At 37.2% G+C, this 27,152-nt stretch overlaps 1 protein-coding gene across 4 annotated transcripts in view; it reads right to left on the bottom strand.

The window, feature by feature from the left end:
• ANO4 (anoctamin 4) overlaps positions 1-27,152 on the bottom strand; it is a 425,083-nt gene that overhangs the window by 14,481 nt on the left and 383,450 nt on the right. For all 4 annotated transcript variants that reach the window (XM_054444369.2, XM_063646628.1, XM_063646629.1 and 1 more), the window contains 7 exons: positions 19,813-19,849; positions 17,456-17,567; positions 16,393-16,450; positions 16,156-16,253; positions 14,378-14,520; positions 3,595-3,747; positions 2,444-2,591 (listed from right to left, as the gene is read on the bottom strand). In XM_054444369.2, coding sequence (XP_054300344.1) covers positions 2,444-2,591; positions 3,595-3,747; positions 14,378-14,520; positions 16,156-16,253; positions 16,393-16,450; positions 17,456-17,567; positions 19,813-19,849 — 749 coding nt within the window. The remainder of the gene's footprint in view (positions 1-2,443; positions 2,592-3,594; positions 3,748-14,377; positions 14,521-16,155; positions 16,254-16,392; positions 16,451-17,455; positions 17,568-19,812; positions 19,850-27,152) is intronic.

Here is a 27,152-nt window from a genome sequence, read left to right as displayed (position 1 = left end):
AGTACAGACCCCATGTCTATCACTAGGTTTACTGGCAGGAATGCTATATACCCTCACTGTGACCCACCACCAGCTCTCAATGAGACAGAGGGAGATGAGGCTACACTGATGATCAGGGAGAATTGAGAAGTACCAAGAAAAAAGTAACAGATGAATATAAAAAAGTAACTGTGAATATAAAGTCAGTTTTCTTAAAGGAATGGTAGATGGCCTCTGTAGGCACTTCCAAGAAAGATCTAGAAAATGTCTCCTACTGGGTAGTGCCATTTGGATTAGGATGCATATCTCTTCCATGTAACTTCTGAGAAGACCACATACTCATTTAAATGTGAGAATTCTACCGTAAAATCACTCACCACTTATTATTTTCAATCCTTTAATACATAAGAAAGGGATGAGCCAGCAATCACTGTACTACCCCAAAGGCTTATGACTTTCTATACCTTGACAATTCTGCTACTCTTATGAGTTCAATAATTTCTAAAGCATTTCTAAATTGGAAAAAGAAAAAAAATCTGAAAAGTAATAGAGTGGCCAGTGAGGCAGAAAATAAGATTCATGAAGAAACATACATAAATTTAACTATTTGAAAAAATGAAAAATCACTAGTGGATTAGAAAACAAAAGGCAGATCTATAAATTGAAAGTGGCAGAAGGTTCCTAAGTCAAAGAGAAAGGTTAAAAAAGAAAGAAAGAATAGAAAAGCTCTGAAGAGCCCAGTAAAATTGATATAAGGAGGCTATTAGATACACTTTAATCACTGCGGACATTGACTTAAATCTAATAGGTTGTTAAAATTCTAAAGCTTTGATTCACTATCAATTGTGTACAAAGGTTCCCATTTTGTTTTTGGTTCCCCCTAAAACAAGGTAGATTTCACCACATTTGAATTTGGGAAAGAACTGAAACACCACTGCGACAGAAACTCCAGGGGGTTTACTGTTAAGGGACAGCCCCAAGGGCTGTGAGGTGCGGGATGGAGAGTGAGTCGAGGCTCTACCTTCACGTGGGCTCCCAGAGTTACTCTGCCTTGTGATTCTGGACTTAACCTCTTTTAATCTCTTCCTGCTCCTCAAAGTGAAGATTATGATGCACATCCTCCCGGGGCTGTTTTGAGAATCAACTAAAAACATATGTGAAAGTGGTTTGAGTGAAGGTAAGCTTTTTCAGGCTAAGCCAAGCAGAGAATGTCAACGATAGTCGCAATTAGAAAGAAATGCCTGGGAAAAATAATGTGTCTTCACGTTTCTCTTAAAATGGGATGGTATGCTCACTAAAAGTTGCTAGATAATTAGTGTGTCATGGCTACATGCTTATAGTAGTCAAGAACTTTATAGGAGCCTTTTCAAATAACTGGATTGTGAGCTTTATGACATTCCTCAATCATCCATGCCTTGGCCCATTTATGTAGGATTAATAATGAAAGTGGACCCAGGCCAAGTTTGCATGAGTTCAGTTGATTTGATTTGGTGGCACTTAACTCCTTGGGGTCGATCAGCTACAATGGCTGTAGAGGACGAATCAAACTGGCTCAGGCTAGTAAACCAGGGCTGCTTGTATAAGTAGACAGCAGCCCATGGAGGGTGATTTCTGGGTTATTAAGAAGACCCTGTGATCCCTAAACACACCTCACTCTGACCTATAGACATCAAAATCCCATAATAAGAGTTTAATTATTTTGGCTTTAGCAAAACAGGGATTTTTAAAGCATGTTAAGACTTCTTGCCCTTTCTCCAAGGTACAGGAATGAAACTAGGGGATGTTATAATTTTGACTCATCTTTATCTGACCATATATAGAGTGCCCTGGCTTTGCAAACCATTGAGGCAATGCCATAGAATTGATCCTCCCAAGGAGTTTAGTCCACTCAACTTGCTTGGGGTAATATAGACATTGGTCAGGTCAATACCCAGGAAAAAGTCATTCACTTACTTATTCCACGAATACTTATTGAGGACCTACTGGGTACTCAGTACCTAGTTCCGTATTGCCTATGTAAGATCTGCAGAGTCTACACATAATGACACAATGTAAATCAGATTGTAACTGTCCTTTTGCAAACTCATAAAATGATATAACTATATATACATCATATACTACTGTTTTGGTATACACAATAGCATATCACACATTTCTAAATTCATAGTGGGCAGAGGTCAGGGGTGGGGAAAATGATTAATTGCCACTCTTACATTGGATTCCATCTAAAACCTGTCTGACTTGTATGTCCTCCAACTCTTTGGTAGATGAGGACATGTTTTCTTTGGCTGACAGTGTTATTATTATTATTTATAATAAGTCATAATTCCACCTCCCCTATCACAGGCCTCTCCTTCTGGGCATGTATTCCATATTCTCCAGTGCAAAGTCTTCTGTCTGAGTGTCCAACCTCAAAAAATGGCTAGGAAATAGAAACTGTATAATGGTTTTATAGCACACTTACTTTTGCCCAGCTTCTCCTTGGCCTGCACAAGGTCCATACTTATAAGCATACACCAAGCGAGGGATAAAGTCAGATGTTATCGCTATGACAAATGCATTTGTAATAACAGAGAGAATTCCAATGCCTTCAAGAATTCCATACCAAATTCCTATTCAAATAGAAGCGTTGTATTAGTTCCATACACAAAACAGAGGTAATAATTATGAAAAAATGGAATTTATTTTTAAAAGTCCCTTTCATGGGTCCTTTCTTCATCTTTCCAAATACTGACAGTTGCAACTAGGAGGAAAGATTTGTGCAAACAGCTTGGCATTGAGTGAGTTTCTATGGGAGTGTCTATATGCTTGTGACTTAATAGTCAGGATCAGACATGAGGCAGAGAATTCTGGTTAATGATAAGATACCAAAATACCATCTGATAGGATCAGCACACATAAGGTCAAGCCCCACCAGACTGGGAGCTCCTTAAGGGTATGGATAGGGTCCCTTCTGTTCATCTTTGTGGGCCCTGCCAATGACACACTGACCCAGGGTAGGTGCTCACAGAATGTGTGTTTGTTTCATGTGGAGGTTAAAAGACATCATTAACAATAACATCCACATGCAACTCTCTTCCACACATATTGGCTGGGTGACTGCCTGCTCTGTGCTAAGCACTGAATGCAGAAATGAATAAAAGACAGTCTGTGATCTCAAGCAGCTCTCATGGGAGCTGCATCTGATTCAACTCAGCATCTCTAGTCAAAGACCAAAGTTCATCTCTGCTGTTAGAAAAACTGGATTATACTTCATGTAAATCAGGCAAACATTTAGGAAGAACAAATCAAGGTTAAGCAAATGGAAGATCTATTTTAAAAAGGATATAAGTGATAATAAATCTAAATTTTAGATTCTAGAATCTTAAGATAGAAATAATCAAATTGAGACTCTATTTAAGCACAAATTCTCTAGCACTGGAAATTATAAACTTCCAAATAGGCAGCTTTACTTCTTGTCTAATATTATTTAAAACTAATATAATTATTCTTTGCAAAAATTAGGTGAATTATCTTAAATGGAAAACATAATTAAAAATCTAGTTTGTGGCTTTTAAAATTTTATCCACCAGGCGTTTAATAAGTTTTTTAAAAACATACCCAAATCCAACTTACCTATGTCTTTGGCCCTTGAAGCTAAAGGTCTCCTCCACTGTGTGACAAATTTGTAAGCATCAAGTCGAATTTCAATTATGTTATTCAGTAAGGCCAGAAGTGGTGCTAGGGGAAAAGCTGCCACAAAGATAGTTGTGAATCCAAACTGAAGAACTAGAAAAGAAAAAAGGAAAAAGAACAGAGAGTATTGGTTTTCTATTACTATTTTCAAAGGGATCATAATCTGAATATGTTATTGTCTTAAGTCCCATTTTTCCCAATACAGATGCACGGGGGATATCTCTTCCAGAAAGATGGCCAGGAGACTGGAAAAAGAGGCACTTCCTGGGCCTGGAAGCAACGGAATCCTGGGAGCTATGAGCACACCTAGGATCCAGATCTTGTTTCCTAAATATCATTCTCTAACCAAAGGAATCAGTGTTCCTTGGAGGACGGTTTGATTCCAGAGCTACGGTAGGGACAATACAAGAGAAGCCTGGGACATCTTGTGATGCCAGAAAGGAAGGAAATGCTCAAAAAATGATGGGGACATGCCAATAGGACACAGAACAAACTTGAAGGTACCCCTAATGGCCAAATCTGGAACAATTTGTACGAAACAATATTAATTATGAAAGCATGGGATTATGACCCAAAGACTAAGTATCTAAGTCCAGACTGATGTAAATATATACTTACATAAGTAAGTGATTAAATAAATAAATGGGAGATAAGGGGTGGCTCTTCCTTTTGGTAGAATTCTAATTAATCAACATAGGAGGAATGATGAAAATTTAAAAATCACCATTAGTCAAACATCACAGTAATAATTTTTGTAGGCAAGAAATATCAAAGAATGCTAAAATTAGTAGGGAGAAGTGTATTGAAGAAACTAGGATATTTATAGATTCTCAAAGTATCACCTCACATAATTTTTACTAATTACAAAACAGAAACTTTTTAGCAGAGGAACCTGGAAAACATCTTTTTTGTTTGGGTTTTTTTTTTGTTTTTTTTTTTGAGACGGAGTCTAGCTCCGTCCCCCAGGCTGGAGTGTAGCGGCATGATCTCGGCTCACTGCAACCTCTGCCTCCTGGGTTCAAGCGATTCTCCTGCCTCAGCCTCCTGAATAGCTGGGATTACAGGTACCCACCATCATGACCAGCTAATTTTTGTATTTTTAGTAGAGACAGAGTTTCACTGTGTTGGCCAGGCTGGTATCAAACTCCTGACCTTGTGATCCGCCCGCCTTGGCCTCCCAAAATGCTGGGATTACAAGTGTGAGTCACTGTGCCCAGCTGAAAACATAATTTCAACCAAGTGATCAAAGTTAATATCACCAGTAACAAGACATAATGATGTTATACACCCCGATATGATGCACTGAGGAGGGTATGACATCACTTAAGTGGTATTCTTGCCAAAAATGAATAACCCCAACCCAATTATGCAAACGCATGAGACAAACCTGAATTGAAGGAGCTTCTCCAAAACCACTGAAAAATACTCTGCAAATATGTCAAGATCATGAAAAACAAAGACAGACTGAGGAATTGTCATTGATTAAAAGAGACTAAGGAGACAACATATCTAAATGCAATGTTGGATCTTGGAAGTATTGTGAACAAGAAAAAAGTTATTACTGGGAAAATGCAAAATTCAAATAAGGTCTGTAGATTAGACAATAGCGTTGTATTCTTAACTTTTCTTGTTTTAATAAATATGTAAGATGTTAACATTAGCAAAAGTAAGGTATAGAAACTACTCTTTTTGCAACTTTCAAAATAAAAATTTTTTTAAAAGGAGGTGGTTTCTGATGCAAAACAACCAGTCATCATAATGGAAAATAAAAAAGTAAAATTTACTGGGCATCGTGGACAAAAAGTATTTGGCTGTTTGAATGACTATGTATATATACATATATGACTGTAAAAATAGTAAAAAATACATTTACAAACTTTATTTTAGAAAGTAACAACAACAAAACAATGACTACACATATATAGCATTTTCTATGTAAAAACAGGCATTGTTCTATTTACTTCATATACACTAACTCATTTAATTTTCATGACAACCTTATGTGGTGGGTACTACTATTATCCTCATTTTACAGGTAAGGAAACCAACACACAAAGAGGTCAGGTAACTTGCCCAAAACAAGTAAGTAAGAAAGGACTCTAATCCCAGCGTTGTAGCTCCAGAGTTCTGCAGAGTCCATCTACCTCATCTTGGTTACACTGCCACCTCCAGGTGTCCCCTGTCTTTGGTCACATTCACACTTAGTGCTTGTGCTAGGTGGCTCTTTACCCACCAACAGATGTGGGCATTCCCTTCTGTTTCAACCTCGGTTTTATTTTTCTCCTGCCTTCTCTCTTTCCTTGGTAAGTCCATCTACTCCCATGACTTCATTATTATCTCTCTGATAAGGGTTCTCAATTCTCTATCTCTAACCCTGACTCTTTTCAGGGAATTTCCAGTCGTCTGTAATGCTACAGAAACAGCACTCCCCAAACCAATCTCTGAACCTCATCCTTGAACGTATTTGTCCTTTTATGTCCCTTCTCATTTCCTCTCTTCTGAATCAACTTGCATAAAAACCAGGTCTCATCTAGCTTAGCCTTCAGAACCATTAGCCTCCTAGTCCTGACAATTACTCTTCAAAAACGTCTCTCATTTCTCCCTCCTCTCCACTGTCCCCACTTGAGTTCAGACTCTGATTTTCTAACTGACTTTTTTGCCTCCAAACTTTCAGCTCCCTTCCCTATCATTCTGCTGTCAGTGTGCCTAAAATGTTGGTTCAACCCCATCACTCATCTCTCTACACAAAATGTTTCAGTAGGTTCTCACTGGCTGCAGAATAAATCCCAAACTTTTCACCATGCCATTCAAGGATCTCAATAAATTGACTCCAAGCAAACTTCCAAGCCTCATGTCCAAATACACCCCACACAGAAAACAGGTTTCCCAAACAATCCTCTACTCTGGCCACACTAGTCTTCTGATTTTATGGGGATACAGCATATATGCACCTAGTGTTTCTATGACTACTTTGATGAAGTAGTCATTCTACCTTCAAGAGTACTCAAATGTACCCTCTTGAGTCTTTCATAATTGTAATTAACTACTACCTCCTCTGTAGCTGCCACAGCTCTGCTCACCACCATAAAACTTACTTTGTCTTGATTTTACGGCGTTTTGCCTTTTTCCCCTTTTGCAGTGAGCTTCATGAAAGTAGAAACAGCAACTTCTTTATGTTTCTTTTTCCTACATACTCACTACAGGGGTTTTGTGTATGGCAAGGACTTGTCAGGTACCAAATAATGCTGGTTCAATGACTGACATGTAATTACAATGAAGGCCAGAACACAAAGAAAACCTATCAGGTAGAAATAAAACTGACAGAGATAATTCTTACAATCATTAACAGTACTGGATGTTATGGACAGAAAAATCAACTAGAGTGTAGTTCTTTCAGGTTGTATTTATAATGAAAATAACTGCAAGTTTAAAAAGAAAATGTGTTTAATTCTTCTGTAGTTTTTGTTTATCTGACACCTAATGAGTTTCATTATCTAGTTAAATATTATGGCCTAAAACCAAACCAACCAATCATTTTTACATAGCACAAAGGCGACCCACATGATATTGGTCTTGAAGTGATTAATGCCCATTAACTGCTGCTTTTTTTTTTTTTCAAGGGCAGAGACTTGTAGCATAGAGGTAGATTAGTTTTTAAAAATTCTTTGGAAAAAAACTTTTAAATATTGGAAAGCATAAAGAATGATATAACAAACTTCCATATACCCATGGAAGAGTTAGTACTAACTCTTGGTAACATTTTGTCATACCTGCTTAATATCTTTTTATAAATAAAATAAACACTATATAGATAAAACTGAATTCTCCTCTATTTTTGCTCTTGAGTGGTTTCCTCTCCCTTCAGAGAGACAATTGCTGACATGAGTTTTGCATGCATCCTTCCAGTTCATTTATATATATATATATATACACACACACACACACACACATAAATATCCATATATCAATAAATTATACATAGTGCATATATCATGTAAATAATTTTTTGTACCTAAACTTTACATGATGATATCATTATTTACAATTTTTTTTGTCCTGTTCATATCACATGATAATTTTGAGATATTATCTTGATCTATATATATCTAGTTCAACTTTTTACTGTTTTATATTTTAATATATAAGTTTACCTCCTTTTAATTTACCCTTTCTCAGACATTACTTCTTCAAATATCGCTTTTTCTCATTCTTTATTCCTTTCTGGGACTTCTCTTACAAATATTTCAGCCTTTTTGGCTGTTTTGCATGTTTCTTATGTTTTCTGCTCTGTTTTTCTGTTCTTTTCTCTGGGCTTGTTTGGATTTTCTTTTCATTGACTTGTCTTCAAGTTCACTAATTTACTGTCTTATGCTAAGTCAATCTGCTAATTTTTCTTTTTCTTTTTTTTGAGACAGAGTTTTGCTCTTGTCGCCCAGGCTGGAGTGCAGTGGCGTGATCTCAGCTCACTGCAACCTCCGCTTCCTCAGTTCAACTGATTCTCTGCCTCAGCCTCCAGAGCAGCTAGGATTACAGGCACGCACCACCAAGCTAATTTTTGTATTTTTAGTACAGACAGGATTTTGCCATGTTGGTCTCAAACTCCTGACCTCAGGTGATCCACCAACCTTGGCCTCCCAAAGTGCTGGGATTACAAGCGTGGGCCACCGTACCCAGCCTGAATCTTCTATTAAACATATCAAATGAGTTCTTAATTCCAGATTTATATTTTGCAATTCTAGAATTATTTTATAGATTTTAATTCTCTTTTAAAAGTCTCCATTTTTCGATTATTTTTGTCAATACTTTCTTCTATTTTTATATGTAAATTGTAGCTATTTGAAAGTCTCTGTGTGCTAAACCCAATTTCTGAATCTTCTTTGGGTCTCCTTTTTCCTCTTGATTATTAGTCACATTTTCTTGCCTTTTTGCATACCTAGTAATCTTTTTATTGTATGCCACACGTGTAGAGGCTCTAGATCAAGGGTCAGCAAACTATGGCCTGTGGCCAAATTTGACCAACCATCTGATTTTCTTTTTTAACCATCTGTGAGCTAAGAATAGTTTTTACATTTTAAATGGCTATATTTTAAATGGCTGTAAAAATGTCTACAAAATAGCCTTGATTTTGCCATTGGCTCAAAAAGCCAAAATTATTTACTATCTAGTTCTTTAGGAACAAATTTGTGATACTCTGCTTTCAGTGATGTTCTTTTCTACCATAAAGAATTCCTCCTGGTGATGTTAGGCAGATAAGAGAAATCACTTAAAGCTGGTCACAGATTAAGCTGGGCTAGTGCTGGCACAGAGTTTTTGTAAAGCTTACTCCACCTTTGATTTGTTCTTGTTCCTTTGCTGTGATTGAGAAACTGCTGGGTCCCTATCTCCTTAGCTCTGAGAGGCAGTAAGAGGCTCAGTTCTGCCCTTTGAAAGGTTTTAAGGTTAGCTCTTCAGCCTCCTGCCCATCACATCCTCAAAGTGTTGCATTATTCAATAATTACTTTACATAATGATAAAAACATCAATTCAACAGTAAGTCAGAATAATTCAACTTGTATATACATAATAACCCAGTTTCAAAATACATAAAGCAAAAGTTGACAGAACTAAAAATAGAATACGACAAATCCACAATCATACTTGGGGATTTCAAGTATGTAACTAGTAGATAAGAGGCACAATATTTAACAAGGACTTAGAAGATTTGAAAAACACAATTAACTAATCTTGCCTAATTGACATAAAAATGTAGACCATTATACCAAACAACTAACTGCAGAACATACTTGAAACATATATCAACATAGACGGTATAAAGGAGCATAAGGTAAATCTTTATATATATGTGTGTGTGTATATATATATGTGTGTGTATATATATATATACACATATATAAATAATCAAAAGCCTGAAATAACATAGAGAATATACTCTGATAACAGTGTAATTAAATTAGAATCAATGACAGAGCAATGTATCAAAACTCTTTAGATGTTTTGATACTAATGCATTCCTTCAAAATGCATAGTCAAAAATAAATTACAAGGGAAATGGAAAATGTTTTGCTAATAAAATACAACATATAAAAACTTGTGGGATACAGCCAAAGCAGTATTTATAGAGAACATTATAGCTCTGAATGCCTATATTAGAAAAAAAGAAAATCTGAAAATCAGCATCTTGAGATGCTGAGAAAACAAGTGAAACTAAACCCAAAGGAAGTAAAGGAAGGAAATAAAGATAAGAGCAGAAATGAATGAAGCAAAAGGCAAATGTGTAGTAGAGAAAAATCAACAAAGACCAAAGTTAGTTTTTTTTTGAAAAGATTAATAAACCTCTAAGGTACTGTTTCAAAAAAGGAGAAAAGCACAAACCATGAAATTATAAGTGAAAGAAAGGACATCACTACACACCCTAGATACATAAAAAGTTAATAAGGAGATATATAAACAATTTTATGCTGCTAAGCTTGAAAATTTAGATGAAATGAACAAGTTTCTTGAAAAAATACATGACTAAAACACAGCTTATGAAAACAGATGCTAGAAGAAACCAAAAACTGAAATAGTCCTATATCTATTAAGTAAAATAAATCTATAATTAAAGTTCTTCCTGTGAAGAAAATTTCAAGTCTGCTACTTCATTGTAAATTCTTCCAAGTATGTAAGAAAGAAATAATAGTAATCTTACGTAAACTGCTTAAGAGAAAAATAATTACCCAATCATTTTAAAGGGCTATCATAAAAATGATACCCAAATCTAAATGAAACATTACAAGAAAGAAAAACTACACTATAATATCTTCCATGAATTTATATATAAATATCATAAGCAAAATATCAGCAAATTGAACTTGGTAATTAAAAAAATGCATCATGACCCAAGTAGGCATTTTTTTCCAAGTTTGCTAGGTTAGTTTAACAACTTTTTAACAACAAAAAACAATCAATGAAATCCACCATATTAGTAAAATTTTTAAAAAATCACATAATCATTTCAATAGATTCAGAAAAATGACATGATATAATGTAATACTAGTCATGATAATAACCCTCAGCAACCTAGGGATATATGAAAACTTCTTTAAGGAAACAATAAAAAGTATGTACAAAACAATACAGCTAGCACCACACTTAATGGTAACATATTGAACACTTTCACCCTCAGGTCAGAAACAATGACGTCCAGTATCATCAATTTTATCCGGCATTATATAAAAGGTCTTAGTGCATTTAGGCAAGAACAAAAAGATATATATATAAAGACTAAAAAGGAAAATGTAAAGTTATCATTATATGTGGATGATACAATTATATATATACAGGTAGAAAATCTCAAAAAATATATAAGCAACTCTAATTGATATTAGATGCTAGCAAGTTTGCATAAGCAAACATACAAATCACCAATATTTCTATATATTAATATTAGTAACAAAACATTAGAAAATAAAACAATAAAAACATCATTTGCAGTTGCACAAAGATGCCTAAGGTGCCTAGAAACAACTCTAATCTAAATTTTACAAAACCTATATACTAAAATCTACAAAAAGTATTGCTGAGAAAAATGTAAAAAGACATAAATAAATGCAAAGATATACCATTTTCATGGATTGGGGAAACATCAAATATCTTCAAATTGATGTAGGAGTTCAATTTAATCCCAACTAATATTTCAGTAAGATTTTTATAGAAATTAGAAATCTGGTTCTAAAACTTATATGGCAACAATTCTGAAGAAGAACGAAGCTGAAATTTCTTTTCATTTAAAGACACCATTAGGAGAATGAGAAGTCAAGCCAACAACTGAGAAGTGATATTTAATTTTCAACATATATATCTGACAAATGATTGATATCCAGAATATATAAATAACAAATCACTAAGGAAAAGACAGATACCCACAAAAAAAAATGGGCTTGAATATAAATTCACAAGTTTATCCAAATAACTATAAGCATATGAAAAGGTGCTCAGCATTATTAGTTATCATAAAATTTCAAGTTAAAATCATGATGAGATACTGCTGCCTACCAACCCAAAAGGCTAAAATACGAACGCAAGTTTTAGTAAGTTTGTGGAATAACTGGAACTGTTCTACTATTAGCCAGAGTATAAACTGGCACAGCCCAGTTTTGAAGACTATTTTCAAGTGTTTATTAAAGACAAACAAATGCATATCTATGGCCTCCTAACTCCACTCTTATGTAAATTCTTAATAAAAACATCTACGTATGTTAATCAAAATACATGTACAAAAATGTCGTAAAGGTATTATTTATAAGAGCCTAAATTTGGAAACAACACAAGTGTCTATCAGCAGTAGAATGGATGGATAAATAATAGTACATTCTTTTTTTTTGAGATGGAGTTTTGCTCTGTCTCCCAGGCTGGAGTGCAATGGTGCAATCTTGGCTCACTGCAACCTCTGCCTCCCAGGTTCAGGCAATTCTCCTGCCTCAGCTTCCCAAGGAGCTGGGATTACACACACCTGCCGCTGCGCCCAGCTAATTTTTGTATTTTTCAGTACAGACGGGGTTTCACCACATTGGCCAGGCTGGTCTTGAACTCGTGACCTCGGGTGATCCACCTGCCTTGGCCTCCCAAAGTGCTACGATTACAGGCGTGAGCCACCACGCCTGGCCAATAATAGTACATTATTATTCAGGAGCCTAGAAGATCTGCAAACTCACAAAATAGCTCATCTTTTGGCTCACTGATGTCTTCACTTCTACAAGTGAATTTGCCTTTTTTTTTTTTCCCGACCCAAGCTTGGCAGAGGCTTTGCTTTTGTTAAAATGCAGTTACCTAGCATATTATTATTTAGAGTGCTCAGGAGTACATTTCATGATATGTGGAGGGTTGAGGGATTGATGGTGGTATGGGGGTCTGTGTGCTGTGTCAGGGCAGCAGGGGGAGAAAGTTGGGGCTCATCTGGGAGTGGAAATGCAAACAAAACATAACAAACAAAAAAACCCACATGACTAAGGAAAGATGAGGGTGGGTGTCAAAGACAAACTCCTGTTTCATAATTTGGCTCCTGGTCTACATTCTAGGAATACTATACAGCAATAAAATGAAGTTCTACTACCTGTAGCAACATGGGAGAATGTTAGAAAGATGATATTGAATGAAACAAGCCAAATACAAAGGGTATGTACTCTACAATTACATTTAAATGGAGAATAACAAAGGTAAAGTTAATCTATGGTGTTAGAAGTCAGGAAAGTGGTTAGAGAGGGTGCTATAAATGGAAGAGGGGACAAAGAAGTCTTCTTTGATATTGATAATATTCTATTTCTTGATCTAGCTCACTGGATAGCAACATTTTCTAGAAATAAAGAAGGCTTTGCAGACCAGCCACTTTCTGACACAACTACCCAACTCTACTGTTGCAGTGCCAAAGCAGCCACAAATAATATGTAAATAAATGGGAGTTGCTGTGTTCCAATAAAACTTTATTTACAAAAACAGGCAGTGCGCTGAATCTGACCTGCAGGCAATAGTTTGCCAATCTCTCATCTACATATATTTGGTTACATTTGTGTGTAAATTTTCAAAAACTCATTGGTCTCTACACTTATATACACTTTTTCACTATTATACTTCAGTGAATACATTTTAAAGTATATAACAAAGTGGGGAAGTCATTAAGAAAATAGCAAATACAAAAGAACAGAAGTGAGCAGTTAGAACTCATCAGTCTGCTTATGATACTTCTGAGATTTGTTTTGTGTTGCAAAGATACTTCAGGATTTGGAGCACTACCAAATTCTAGCCACATAAAAGGTTCTTTTTAAGCACTCAATATACCAACGTTATTGTTCATTGTCTTCTTTGTGGGAGAAGAATCTATTAAGGGATCTCAAAGTGGTTAGTTCTCTTAATGAATTCTCTTTATTAAGTTTTATTTTTAATGTCCAAATCGATTTCTTCCCTAGGTTATATCATTCTTCCATTCTATAATTGAAACTCTAAAGACATAAGTAGATACTTGAACAAAAACAATTTAAGACACATTAAGCATCCATTCTACTATTCCTTTAAATTTCAAATCTGACCAGAAAGAACTGCTTCCTTTAGAAGAAATGGATCTTGCCCAGCCCTTCCCTCATTTCCACTCCTATGTTAGAGCTTAAAATGAAAGGAAATATATACATATTCAATTTAATAATGAAAGAAAATATATACATACTTAATTTATCTAAGATATTTTATTTGCCTTTCCCTCCAGAAGACAAAAAAAATAAGAGAATAATAATGATATAAGTAACATGTACCAAGTACATACTGAGCCAGGCATTGCTCTAAGTCATGTTCATGCATTAACTCATTTAATCCACACAAAGACTTTATGAAACGGTTCCTCTTATTATTATTCCCACTTTAGAGATGAGGAAACTGAGACAAAGAGAGATTAAGTAATTGCCCAAAGTTTCACAGTTAATAAATGATAGGGCTGGGATTTGAACCCAGATAATTTACTTCCAAAGCCCACGGTCTTAGATACATGCTAAGAGAAATAGCTTTGGTTTGATTCTAGAGAAATCTGATTCCTTAAATGTAAGTGTAGCATAGTTTAAGCAGGATGTGCCTTCCTCTCTGTTTGGCTTAGGAATCCCTACGCTCTGAGGACCTTGATGATAATGGGTATATGTTTAGTTGAATATATCTGGAGATCTAAAATTTATAATTAAAAAGATAAAGTAGAATATTTCCATACTCATTTCTAAGTATTCATCGAAGAGTCCATAGGCATTCATCGGCTGAAGGTTATAGTCCTTTTCCCATTGTGGGAAACTTATTTTCCTTTCAGATCCATGTTCTTGTCGTACTTTTCTTCTAGTCCACCAATTCTGAATTAACCTGGACAAAAAGATCAATTTCTTACAAAAAATGTAACTGATCATATGACTTAGGTAATGAGAAAGAGGAGAGTCTGAATACAGAAACAATAGTTTGAAAAAATTCAGGACAGGCTATCAAAGAAATAAAGCCTCAGGTTAGGAAGAAAATAACAATGGAGTCTATACTTCAAGTATTTATATTTGCAAGTAAACAGAATGATTGATGAACTTATTTTAATCATTCATGAAACTGTCTCATGTTGGGCATTGCCTATGAGGGTTGAATAGAGGACTGAGAATATCTATAAATGGATACCCCAGTACAAAGGCAACACCAAGATATCTTGAGGAATATCTGGCTTAAGTGGCTTGATTTAGGACCCTTGAGCAGTCTTGCCACATGGGTGCTGAGCTGTATACTCTGACGTCAGGGGCCTAGAGATCTGCAAACCCACAAAATGCTTCCTCTCTTGGCGCACAAACACCTGTGGTTCTACAACTGGACTTGTTTGCTTTTGGCCTGAGCTCTCCACAGGGGCTCTGACTCTCAGTAAAATGCACCTGGCATTGGTAAGGTTAGCAGAGGAACCCTTAGCAGTGTTCAGGAGTGCATTTTGTAATATGAGAAAGCATTGAGGAAATGAGAGATTGGAGGCAGGTCTGTGTTCTGTACAGGACAAGGAAAAAGTTGAAGGATATCCAGGAGTAGAAGGGCCAAAAAACAAAACACATGGGAAATGAAGCAAATAAAGGGATGAATATCAAAGACAAACTGCCTACTTTACAATTTTGCTCTATGTCATTATTACCAGAAGATAAAATATAATTCTCTTGATGTCTATGACATTTTAATTGTGGTTTATATCTTAAAGTAGAATATAATGCTGATAATTTTTGTTTAATGTTTTATTTTTAAAAAGTTTTACAGAAAACATCAAATACTTGGAAGAAGATTTCTAAAAATAAATCTAAGAACAGAAAATTACTGGCTTTGGTTCTGACAGAGAGCTAAGAAAAGACTTTCTGAAGTGAACCAAGTTCCCACTAATTGTTCTGGCTGAGTGGTCCTCCCTGAAATCTTGAGTTTTCTTTGTCTCTACAGAGACATTGAGCTGACGTGGAAACCAATAGGTGTGGAATTAAAGCAGAATAGAAGCATTGTTGATTTATGTCCCCATTCAAACTTAACTGACCATAACTGAGCAAACACAGCAGAATTCAAGGTCATCCTTACCAAGCTGATGCAAGGTTTTGCTCATTGTTGTCAACATTTTATCATCAGCCTTACCATGAGGATGGGAGAGTGGAGATGTAGTTAATGTGTCATACATAGCTAAGGACTTGCAATGCTGGAGCCCAAAAGGTCAGAGGTATCATTTAAAGTGGCTCACAAGCAAGTATCCAATATTTAGGGGCCTAAAGAGTCTCCTTAAAGAATATTCACGTTTGTTCATGTGAATTGTGCTAAATCTCCCAGAAGAGCCAATGTTCATGATTTTCATGGCTGCCTTTGGATGTCTAAATGTGAGCACTTAGTTCCAGGTGCACGCACTGGCTTAACTGCTGAGTCTGCATTGCCTATCTTACTTGCCACACCTAGAAAAGCCAATAATCAGCAATGCTGCCTCTCAATTATTGATACTAAGGTACTTACGGGTAGCCAAGTTCCATGAAATTATTCCAGGTCTGCTTTAGCACCATTATAATACCCATTTGCATACACAGATCAATAAGGCATCCACTAGGGTGGCACTGCAAGGTAAGCAAACACAGAAATTCCAGAATCAATGGAGAGGAAGAAAGGGTGTCTGGTTTATAATCTACACAAAGTTGCCCTAAGGCTGTTTAATGCAAGTCTGTTGGAAACAAGGAATGATGGGAGAATACAGACCTCTTCTAGTCTCCATCTGTTTATCAGCCTCAAGTAGGCACCTGGGTGTCCTGTAAATCTTCAACACACAGAGAAAAACAAGCCATTAGAACTCTAGGTCCAAGCTTTCAGTTAATATTACATTTAGTTTAGCACATTCTCCAATGTGAATGACTGCTACTATAAGTAGTAGGTCTGGGGGAATTAGGAAACCCTCCAGATCTGTCATAACCATAGTTTCTGGAATTCTCCAGGGGATATGTCCCTTCTGGCCTTTCTGTCAGGCTGCCTAAAGCAGAAGCCAGTTCTTGCTGCTTGCTGTGGACTTTCAACATTTTCTGCTGCATATCAATTGCTCTGGCCTGTGTAAGCAGAAGTTTTACTCCTGGATTTAAACACATTTGATCTTTCTGAGTAATAGTCATGCTGTTAAAAAAAATTATTGAACTACTTGCCTAGAGTTGTGTGCTGCTGGAATAGCTAGAAATGAAGGAGAGACCGCTGTGTTGATCTCACCAAAATCCTATACCTGGCCCTTCCTGGGTTCCCATCTCCTCTGAAATGCCTCCAGATATAAGGGAATTCATGTGACATTACCACTACCCAGGGAATATTTCCCAAATCCTCTTAACTGTTGGATTTAAAAGTTACCCAGAATCCTCTGGTATCCCGTTTCTGCCCCCTTTCCTGTCAGGATGTCCTTCCCTTTTAAGTGAAGTCAGGAATCCAGGACATGCTACAGCCCCCTCCCTGTTGTACCACCTGCTGTCATAGGTGTGAAAGCCAGGAGCCTGATTCAGGTGCAGACAGAGGCCAGAAGTTTTCAATGCATCATTCACATGCACAAACTATTTTCCTCTGCTTATCTTAGCAACAAAAGGTGCACAGGCAGTTTTGAGTGGAGATGATTTCCCTGGGATGCCAGGTGGTTTTGAGATTTGGGAAAGGAAGGGAGGAGGATGCTCTTCCCTTTTTACACTTCGTATAAATCACCCTAAGGGAGGGCTTCTCTGTCCCCATGGGTCAGTGACCTCTAAGTGTTCTGTCCTCAGCTTAGGGAGGTGTGCAGGGGTCAGGTTCTTACCTTCCGAGGAAGAATGCGATGTAAAACGTGGAGCTGTTCAGATTGACAAACTGAAAAAGAAACATTTTCAGGGTGAAGCTGTTCTCCCACTCAGACTCTGTGCGAGGCTGTTCTGTGGACAAAAGGTGAGCAGAGTTTGAGAGGCTGAATCTCATCCCCTTGCAACTCCCTCTCTTCCCCTCCCCGTACACACAGGGTGGGGACCCAGGAGTCCTGAGGAGGCTGCAGGAGACTCCAGTTTACCCACGGATGGCGTGTGATGGAACAGACCACTCACAGGATCCTCAAGCTCACAGACCAGACCCAACAAGGGTCTCATGAGAAGTGGCTATGGAAGAATCTGAGAGAACTGAATACCTAGACTGTTCCACTCTTACAAGATACCCAGAGAGCCAGCAGCATAGACAGCCAGGCTGTCGAGGCCTCATTCCCAGTCGTGGCTCTCTGCAGTAGCCTTTTCTTTTTCTCTTAATCTATGCAGGCGTAGTTCCTCCCAGCTCCAAAGATTTCCTTGGTCTCAACTTCTAGTTCTCATATTATACCAACCTACTGCTTAAGAGGGAGTCAAATGCCTATCATAGAATGCTAAGAGCATTTGACTCATTTGCTTTTACTCTTATCCCCCTTTTTCCATTCTCATGGACAAATATCAAGGAGGTGGCATCATCTTTAGAGCTTTTAATTCATATCACCATCTGTGTCTTATAATTTCCTGACCTCAGTCAGGAGCCAATCTCATCTCCATATATTTCAACCTCCATAAAGCAAATGCTCTTTGGACACAATGGTGTGAACCAAAACATGGATCCATTTGCCCTCAAGACCAAACCTCCAGCTAGAAATCTCATGTCAAATGAGCTTATCCTTTCACAGGAGCTACATTGTACGAGCAAGCAATGTCTAAGGAAATATATTTAATACAATAGCATTTTGCCTGCTTCCACATTCCCTGAGCTTCTAATTTCTCATTTAATACTTCACTTAATCAATTCATTTCCACAAATTATAACTCAAAATGCTTTTTGGGAGCATGTCTGAGAAGGGAAGGGAGAATGGAAGTGAATCTGATTTAAAATGGTTTAAAATGTCAGTTTTAGGACAAGGCCATACTGTTGCTGAGGGCCAAAAAGACACAGGATTCTTAAAGGGTTTTTCTTAAAGGGTTTCACTTCTGCTACTGAACTCCTGGTTACATGGAAAGGTCTCCTGGTCACCAGCTAGGTTCCCAGGTGTCCCCACCGTGGATGGACCAGGACTGTACCTCCAATGGCATTTTTGCTAGCCTGGATCAAGCTACCACAGGGTACATTGTCTACCAATGGGCAGTTGTCTCTTCCATGAACATAAACCCCTTTCTATCTTTTTGGGCAAGAACTGGTGGTGATGGAAGATTTCAATGACATTAAAAGAGATAAGGTAAAATGCCTAGCTCTGTATCCAGCACATAGAAAGTTTCAATAAATGCTATCTATTATTATAATGATGACTAAAAATAGGAATACTTTTGTGAGTTTTTTTGTCCTCTGGACAAGCTTCTTATGGAATGCATTAAAGCAAGCTATGGATGGGAGCATGTAATTTTCTCAAAATGCATAGAGCACAATGACCAATACCTTGTTAATAAAATTGGGACAATTTCTTTATTTTGAAAATGTGATAAATGTACAAGTTATTACTGGTTACCAGATTGTTCTGGAGCGTAGCAGCATGATCATGACTTACTGCAGCCTCGACCTCCTGGGCTCAGGCAATCCTCCTGCCTCAGCCTCTGGAGTAGCTGGGACTACAGGTACGTGCCACCATGCCTGGCTAATTTTTAAATTTTTTTGTAGAGATAGGGTCTTGTTATTTTATCCAGGCTGGTCTTGAACTCCTGGACTCAAGGAGTCCTCCTGCCAAAGCTTCCCAAAGTGCTGGGATTACAGATGTGAGCCACCATGCCTGGCCTTCCAGTCTTCAAAGAAACTAACTTTGCTGTGAGTTTATATACCATAAAAACTTGATACATTTTTAATTAAACAAAAATTATAGGCAATAGAAAATGAACACTTTCCTAAATTATACTGGATACTTTATACAAATGTACTTTTGTAATGCTATTTTTTGTGCATGAAAAGAAAATCTACTTTAAATTACATTAGCTCATGACAGATAATGTTTGTGACAGATTTTAAAGCTTTATATAGAAAAATTACTAGACATTTTAAATTATTCTGTTGAAGGCAAAGAAAAAACTTGTTGTATGAATTTTAAAATAAAGGGAATATTTCTTTCCAGCAGTATTAGAGAAAGGAATCTTTGAAACATACCCTCTAGACCACAGTACAGTTCTGTGAAATAGAAAGGATTCCACTCACCTAAATTCGTCAGAAGCAGGGCAACTTTTTCATAGAGCTGTAAAATAAATTTCATGCATTTAATAAATGAACTAAACATGTTATAAAATCTATAATCACAAAGGAAATAGGCAGTCAAATCACGAGTCAAAATAATTTCATTAAGCATCCATTGCTCAACCAATGAAAACATTGTGTATAGACATCTCAGACTCTTGGAGTCCATTGGTAATGGAGATTGGTGTAATTTTCAGGGCAAGAAAGAAATGTACAAGGTCCTATCTAACTATTTATAAAATCTCACTTCTTATTTTGGGGCAAATAATTTTATGGCAATAAGGCCAGCTGCTATTCATTACCAGCTTTCTAGGCAGTGCTGGGCAGTCATAATATTGCTGAGCCTCTGCATCTTGAATGTAAAAATCTCTAAGTCCGCTTCTAATGGTAAGATCCTGCAATCCTATTCTTTATGGACTGCTGTAAACTCTAGACTACAGCATTCAAAAGCACTGAAGTGATTAAACATTACTGGAAATTCCCAGAGCTTATGGTACTCCACTTTTCCATTGGTGGACCAGATGGAAACTCAACGCATCCTTAACTCACCCAGCCATCTGGTCAATAGATGGTTCTGAGGGTGGGGTATGTGTATGCATGTGTGTATGTGTGTTTGTGTGTGCGTGTGTGTACCAAGGAACAGAGAGTATAGTCTAGGGTAAATCCAGCTCTAGGAGATTCCCCAGAGTGGGTATAATTGAAAGATCAAGTGCTGTTTCTAAAACAAAAGACGATAAGTGAAAATGAAAAGGAAAAGTAGTTTAATAGACTGGAACAATATGAAGATTAAGAACACATTTAGATTAAAGTAGTGAAAACACACTGGTTAAAGTTGCCCAGGTTGGAATTACAGCTTGACCATCCAGCAAGCTACAGGACTTGGGCAAGTTCCTTATCTCTTCTTCAGACCATCCTTTTCTTTATATGTGGGCAGGATGGGTATTGAACTCACTGACCTTCCTGTCCTGCTTAATTTTTGAATTCTTTTATCTGAGATTTCTGCTAATTACAGAAATAAACAACATAATCTGTATGTATGACTCCAAACTTTCAGCAACAACTATGGTTTGCTATATTAGGATATATTAATATGGCATAGGACCAAATCTTGTGTCTAGAAATCTCAGGTTCTTGGAGTCCAATGGTAATGGAGATTGGTGTCATTTTCCATAAGAATCCTTGTGACATAGGTTAGTCATACCCATTTGATCATAAAAACAAAATCCTAGTAAACAACAGATAAGAACAGATATTCTAATCAAATATATTTTAATATTACAATGTATTACGAAGGCACTGTAACATTACAATTATTTAATTATGTAATTATCAGGGAAAATTAATTTGACTGATGAGACAACCTTTCTCAAAAATACAATTCTTGATTAACTGGTTTATCTTTTATGTCTTTCACAATGATGTATACTTGTCACAGTACCTCACTTTGCACACTTGTCTAAAAGGCCCTCGGAGCTGAGGATATGCCTTTGTTATATGGGTGTGAACACTGAAAACATTGTAATTTTAAAAAAAGGAACAACATAAGAGTCAACATATGAGTAATATTAACCTTGTGAAAAATAAGGTAAAGCATACAGGGACACAGCAGGGATCCATGGCATCTGTGACTACTTCATATATATGTTGAAGGATATATATATATATATATATATATATATAAGGATATGGACTGTGAGACATTGGACAGGATGCAGGAGGTAAGGGCACACACACAGAGGGACTCACAGCCGCTCAGAGATCTCCACATGAGTGGTTTCTGGAAAAATGTCTGATTTCTCATTAGACGGTTGAGAGATAAACCATGGGAAGTTTGTTCTGCTAAGAGCAGCGGAAAATCTAAGTTTCCAAACTAGATGCTGCAAATTCTCATTGTGAATATCTGTAACCAGCAGAAAGCTTTCTGATCTTACAGACATGTCCAAAAGGAAGCTATGTGTACTTCTACTTTTATCTTGCCAGTCTGATCAATAAATGTGGACTTGCTCTGATGCAAGCTATATTATCTGGTTTACTTTTTTTTTTTTTGGAAGATGAGATGTGTTTATAGTATAATTAAATATCTGATTCAGATTGGCATGGCTGGATAAAAAGGATGATAATAACTTTTTAGTCTATTCCTGGGATATAGCCTTTGTTGGCTTATTTGGCTTGCAATCACCATACTGGGATGTTTTTTGGTCACCAGTGAAGCAGAACAGAATTGAGACAGTACGATCAGGAACAAGAAATTCCATCCTATTCACTTCTATTCACTCTATCTTTGAAATATTTATTTTTCAAGACATGGAATAAAATGTAAACTACTAAGTGCCCCTTAACCAGCCATTAAGAGGCATAATATTTCATTAGGACCTAGAGGGTTTTTGTAAAATAATATAAATTTTAAAGTAAATACTATATAAAAGTAAACACATATCATCAAATCTATCAGAAACTTGGCATCTGATAAAGATCTGTTATTTTAGTTAGCACTGGACAAATCTAGCAAAAAGTCAGAAATGGGATATGTGATTTATAATAATTATATTATTTAAAAATCAGAGTCTTTAATCTAGCTCTCAAGGTTTTTATATTTAGTTGATAAAAATTATTAATAATTAATGTCTAAATAATGATTACCTTTGGAAGGAAAGTATGGTCAATATTTTAAGTAGTTGAAAACAATAGACAGCTGTAAAAAATCTATATTGGGTCATGATAATATCTCACACTGAGTAATTTCAGAAGCCACTGGAGAGTTTACTTCTGAACTGGTCAAAGCTATATTACAACCACTAGTCTGTCATCCCTTATGCTGATAGAAAGGACTTAAAATTTTTTTAAGATATTCTGATGAAACCATTCCAACTATATTACACATTTGGTTGCCCTCATAATGGTACCCGCGAAACCTCAGGGGACAGGAGTGTAAATGTGTGTGCGGTGATGAGATGTCATCACAGATAGCTGAGGAGGGTAAGGTAACTGGCCCCTGCACAAAGAGGTCCTGGCTGATGCTGCTTTTAGAGTTCTTATGTACATTTTTTATTTTCTTTCCTTCTCTTTGCTATGGCTTGTTATTCCCTGTTCTCATCAGTATTCTTGCGTTAGCAACCTTATGTTATTCTAGTTTGATGTTGGCTGAAAATCAGAGTACCAAAGATGTTCATGTTATATCTAAAATAAATGAAAAACCACAAGGGCATCCCTAAGAATAATATGTGTTAGCTTTAGAGTGTAAACTCTACCTCATCCATGTTGGCTAGTCGAAAACACTCTGGGAGACAAAAGATGTAAAATGTCTAGCAGCCTAGCTCCCAGCATATAGCAGGTGCTTTGTAACATCAGCAACTATGTACTTTTGCCACTCCCTATGCTCCCATCTTCATTTTGAATTTGTTTACTTCCTCTTATCTAGGCTGTGTCTTGAAGTAGATATTGCTGGATCAATGATTTCCAGTTAAATGAAGTGTTTTACTCTGACAACACTGGTACCTGCTTGAAACATATGGGCAAGTGTGTATTTACAGATTCACTTCCTGTACATAGGCATTTCTTTCTTTCTTTTTTTTTTTTAATTTTACTTTAAGTTCTAGGGTACATGTGTACAAAGTGCAGGTTTGTTACATATATATACATGTGCCATGTTGGTGTGCTGCACCCATTAACTCGTCATTTACGTTTGGTATATCTCCTAATGCTATCCCTTCCCCCTCAGCCCCACCCCCGGCAGGCCCTGGTGTGTGATGTTCCCCACCCTGTGTCCATGTGTTCTTATTGTTCAATTCCCACCTATGAGTGAGAACATGTGGTGTTTGGTTTTCTGTCCCTGCGATAGTTTGTTCAGAATGATGGTTTCCAGCTTCATCCATGTGCCTATAAAGGACATGAACTCATCCTTTTTTATGGCTGCATAGTATTCCGTGGTGTATTTGTGCCACATTTTCTTAATGCAGTCTATCACTGATGGACATTTGGGTTGGTTCCAAATCTTTGCTATTGTGAATAGTGCCGCAATAAACATATGTGTGCATGTGTCTTTATAGCAGCATGATTTATAATCCTTTGGGTATATGCCCAGTAACGGGATGGCTGGGTCAAATGGTATTTCTAGTTCTAGATCCTTGAGGAATCACCACACCGTCTTCCACAATGGTTGAACTAGTTTACAGTCCCACCAACAGTGTAAAAGCATTCCTATTTCTCCACCTCCTCTCCAGCAACTGTTGTTTCCTGACTTTTTAACGATCGCCATTCTAACTGGTGTGAGATGGTATCTCATTGTGGTTTTGATTTGCATTTCTCTGATGGCCAGTGATGATGAACATTTTTTCATGTGTCTGTTGGCTGCATAAATGTCTTCTTTTGAGAAGTGTCTGTTCATATCCTTTGCCCACTTTTTGATGGGGTTGATTTTTTTCTTGTAAATTTGTTTAAGTTCTTTGTAGATTCTGGATATTAGCCCTTTGTCAGATGGGTAGACTGTAAAATTTTTCTCCCATTCTGTAGGTTGCCTGTTCACTCTGATGGTAGTTTCTTTTGCTGTGCAGAAGCTCTTCAGTTTAATTAGATACAATTTGTCAATTTTGGCTTTTGTTGCCATCGCTTTTGGTGTTTTAGTCATGAAGCCTTTGCCCATGCCACATAGGCATTTATTTGTTAAGAAGATGTACAAATTAAATTTTAAGACATTGGAGGAAACAGATGATAACAATACAGTAGGCATTAATTCATTGCATCCTAACAGGATGCAAAACGTTTCACCTATGGCTGTTTTGTTAATTTCACTAGGAATCACTCTCCACCTACAATGTGTATTCCACAATTAACACTGAGACTGAGTCCTGATGGGGGGTCAAAAGGGGGAGGTACAGGGAGTGCTAACCATCTACTTTCAATCTCCACTTGCTAAGCTGTTACACAAACATCACGTCAAAATGATCAGCAACTGCCCTTTTTTTTATTACTTCTGAGTCTTGAAACTTTTTTCCTAATAAAGATGTTTTATGTATTTTAATACTAATAATGAGCTACCTGCATTTAATTAGCTCATTGATTACTAGTTAACCTAGGGATCATAAGTTAAGTTCTTTGTTATTGGGTAGGTTGAATTCTCTTAGGACTCACTCAAGTTTTATTGGTTATGGGACTCAGGATTGTTTAAAGAACTAGAAATGACAAGCTAAATAGATAAACCTGTATGGATAATAGTATTAAATTAGTTGGCCTCTGTAAAATCTTTTTTCAAAGATGTAAGCATTTCAGCATTATGGTCCAGATTTAAGATGCAGTATAAATAAGGATAGGGGAACTATAATTAATTAAACATCTACTCCATGCCTAACAACTGTCCTTGGCACTCTATGTACATTGTTTGACTTATTTACACTACAAACCTTTAAGGTCAGCTTTTAAAATTTTTTTAATTTTTTCAGGTCCTTGCTCTGTTACCCAGGCTAGGGTTCAGTGGTGCAATCATGACTCACCGCAGTCATGAACTCCTAGGCTCAAGTGATCCTCCTATCTCAGCCTCCCAAGTAGCTGAGACTACAGGTGTGCCACCAGGCTGATTAAAAAAATTTTTTTTGTAGAGATGGGGTGCTGGGATTACAGGCATAAGCCACAGTGCCTGGCCATATTTTTATGTATAGGTTGACCTCAGCAGCCAACCATGTCAGGCACTACTTTTGTTCTACAAAAAATAGCAACAACAATTTACAGAGCATCTACTATGTGCCAGGCCCTGTTCCAGACACTAGGGAATAACAACAGTGAAAAACAAATAAACAAACAAACAAAATAACGAAAAGGTTCTGCTCTTATGGGCCTACATTCCAAAAGAAATGGCAGATAAACAAAATAAATAAGTAAAATATATAGCATATTAGATGGTGATAAATGCTATAGAAAAAAACACAGGCAAGCAGATGGGAAATTGTCAGATAGCAGGAGTGGGCTGCAATTTAAAACAGAGTGACAAGGGAAGCATTTACTAGAGAAGTGACATTTGAACAAAGACTGGAAGGAGGTGAGGGACTAAGCGATGCAGACCCTGTGGGAGGAAAAGGCTCCAGGCAGAGAGAACAGCAAATAAAAAAAGTCCTGGGGTGAGAGCATCAAAAGGACAAGTGCAGCTGGAGCAGGTGAATCACCATGAGTAAAAGAAAAGATGAGGTCAGAGATGTCACACAGACCAGATGAGCGAAAGCCCGTGAGGCCACTGTGTAGATGTGGCCTCGCAGGCTTTTATTGTGAGAGAGAGGAAAGCCACTACACCTTGTGAACACAGGAGCCATGTGAACTGACTTACATGTAAGAAGCTCTCTCTGGCTTCCATGTTGAGCCTAGATTGAAGAGAGCAATGTGGAAGCTGGGAGACCACTTAGGAAGCTGCTGCAATAATCTCAGTAAGAGACACTGCAGACTTGGACCAGGGTGGGACTTCGGGATGTGCAGAAAGTGATCAAATTCTGGATACATTTGGACATCCAGAGAAATACAGGAGTCCAGTAGAATGCCAAGACTTTTACTTTGGGCAAGTACAATTAGAAAGGCTGTGGGAGGAGCTGATTCTGGAGGGAAGACAGGGAGTTGGGTTTGAAAGTGTTAGGTGGAGATAGTCAAGCAGGCAGTTTAACATGTGAGTATGGGAATTCAGGAAAGAAATCTGGGCTGAAATATGCTATCTGAAAAAGCCTGGAAATCAACAAAAGCAATATGTACCAGCTTGATGGTTTCCTTGCAGGGTTATATCAAGGAATGCTTTGGTTTTTGTTTTTGTGTTTTTTTGAGACAGGGTCTCCCTCTGTCACCCAGGCTGAGTGCAGTGGCCCTGTCACTGCTCACTGAAGCCTTCACTTTCCTGAACCAAGTGATCTTCCCACCTCAGCCCCACAAAGCAGCTGGGACTACAGGGGCACACCACCATGACCAGCCAATTATTATTATTATTTTTTTCTGTAGAGACAAGGTCCCACTATGTTACCCAGGCTGGTCTCGAACTCCTGGGCTCAAGCAATCCTCTGGCCTCAGCATTCCAAAATGCTGGTATTATAGGCATGAGCCCCTGTACCTAGCCAGGAATGCTTTGGATACTGTCTATCTTCCTATCATTGATAATCAAAAAGAAACAGGAACCAACATTGCAATGCTGTGTCACAGGTTCTGAGTGTTCTAAATTCTTTCTCTAAATTTACTTAAGGGGTGTACAATATAATCTTATTGGATAAATAAGGGAACTAATGTTCAGAGAGGTTATGTGCTTTGCCCAATCTTATACTGCAGAAAATCCCGGAGTCTAGATT

The sequence above is a fragment of the Pongo pygmaeus genome, chromosome 10, assembly GCF_028885625.2.
Source record: "Pongo pygmaeus isolate AG05252 chromosome 10, NHGRI_mPonPyg2-v2.0_pri, whole genome shotgun sequence".
NCBI lineage: Eukaryota > Metazoa > Chordata > Mammalia > Primates > Hominidae > Pongo > Pongo pygmaeus.
This window is presented reverse-complemented; position numbering and strand designations above follow the sequence as displayed.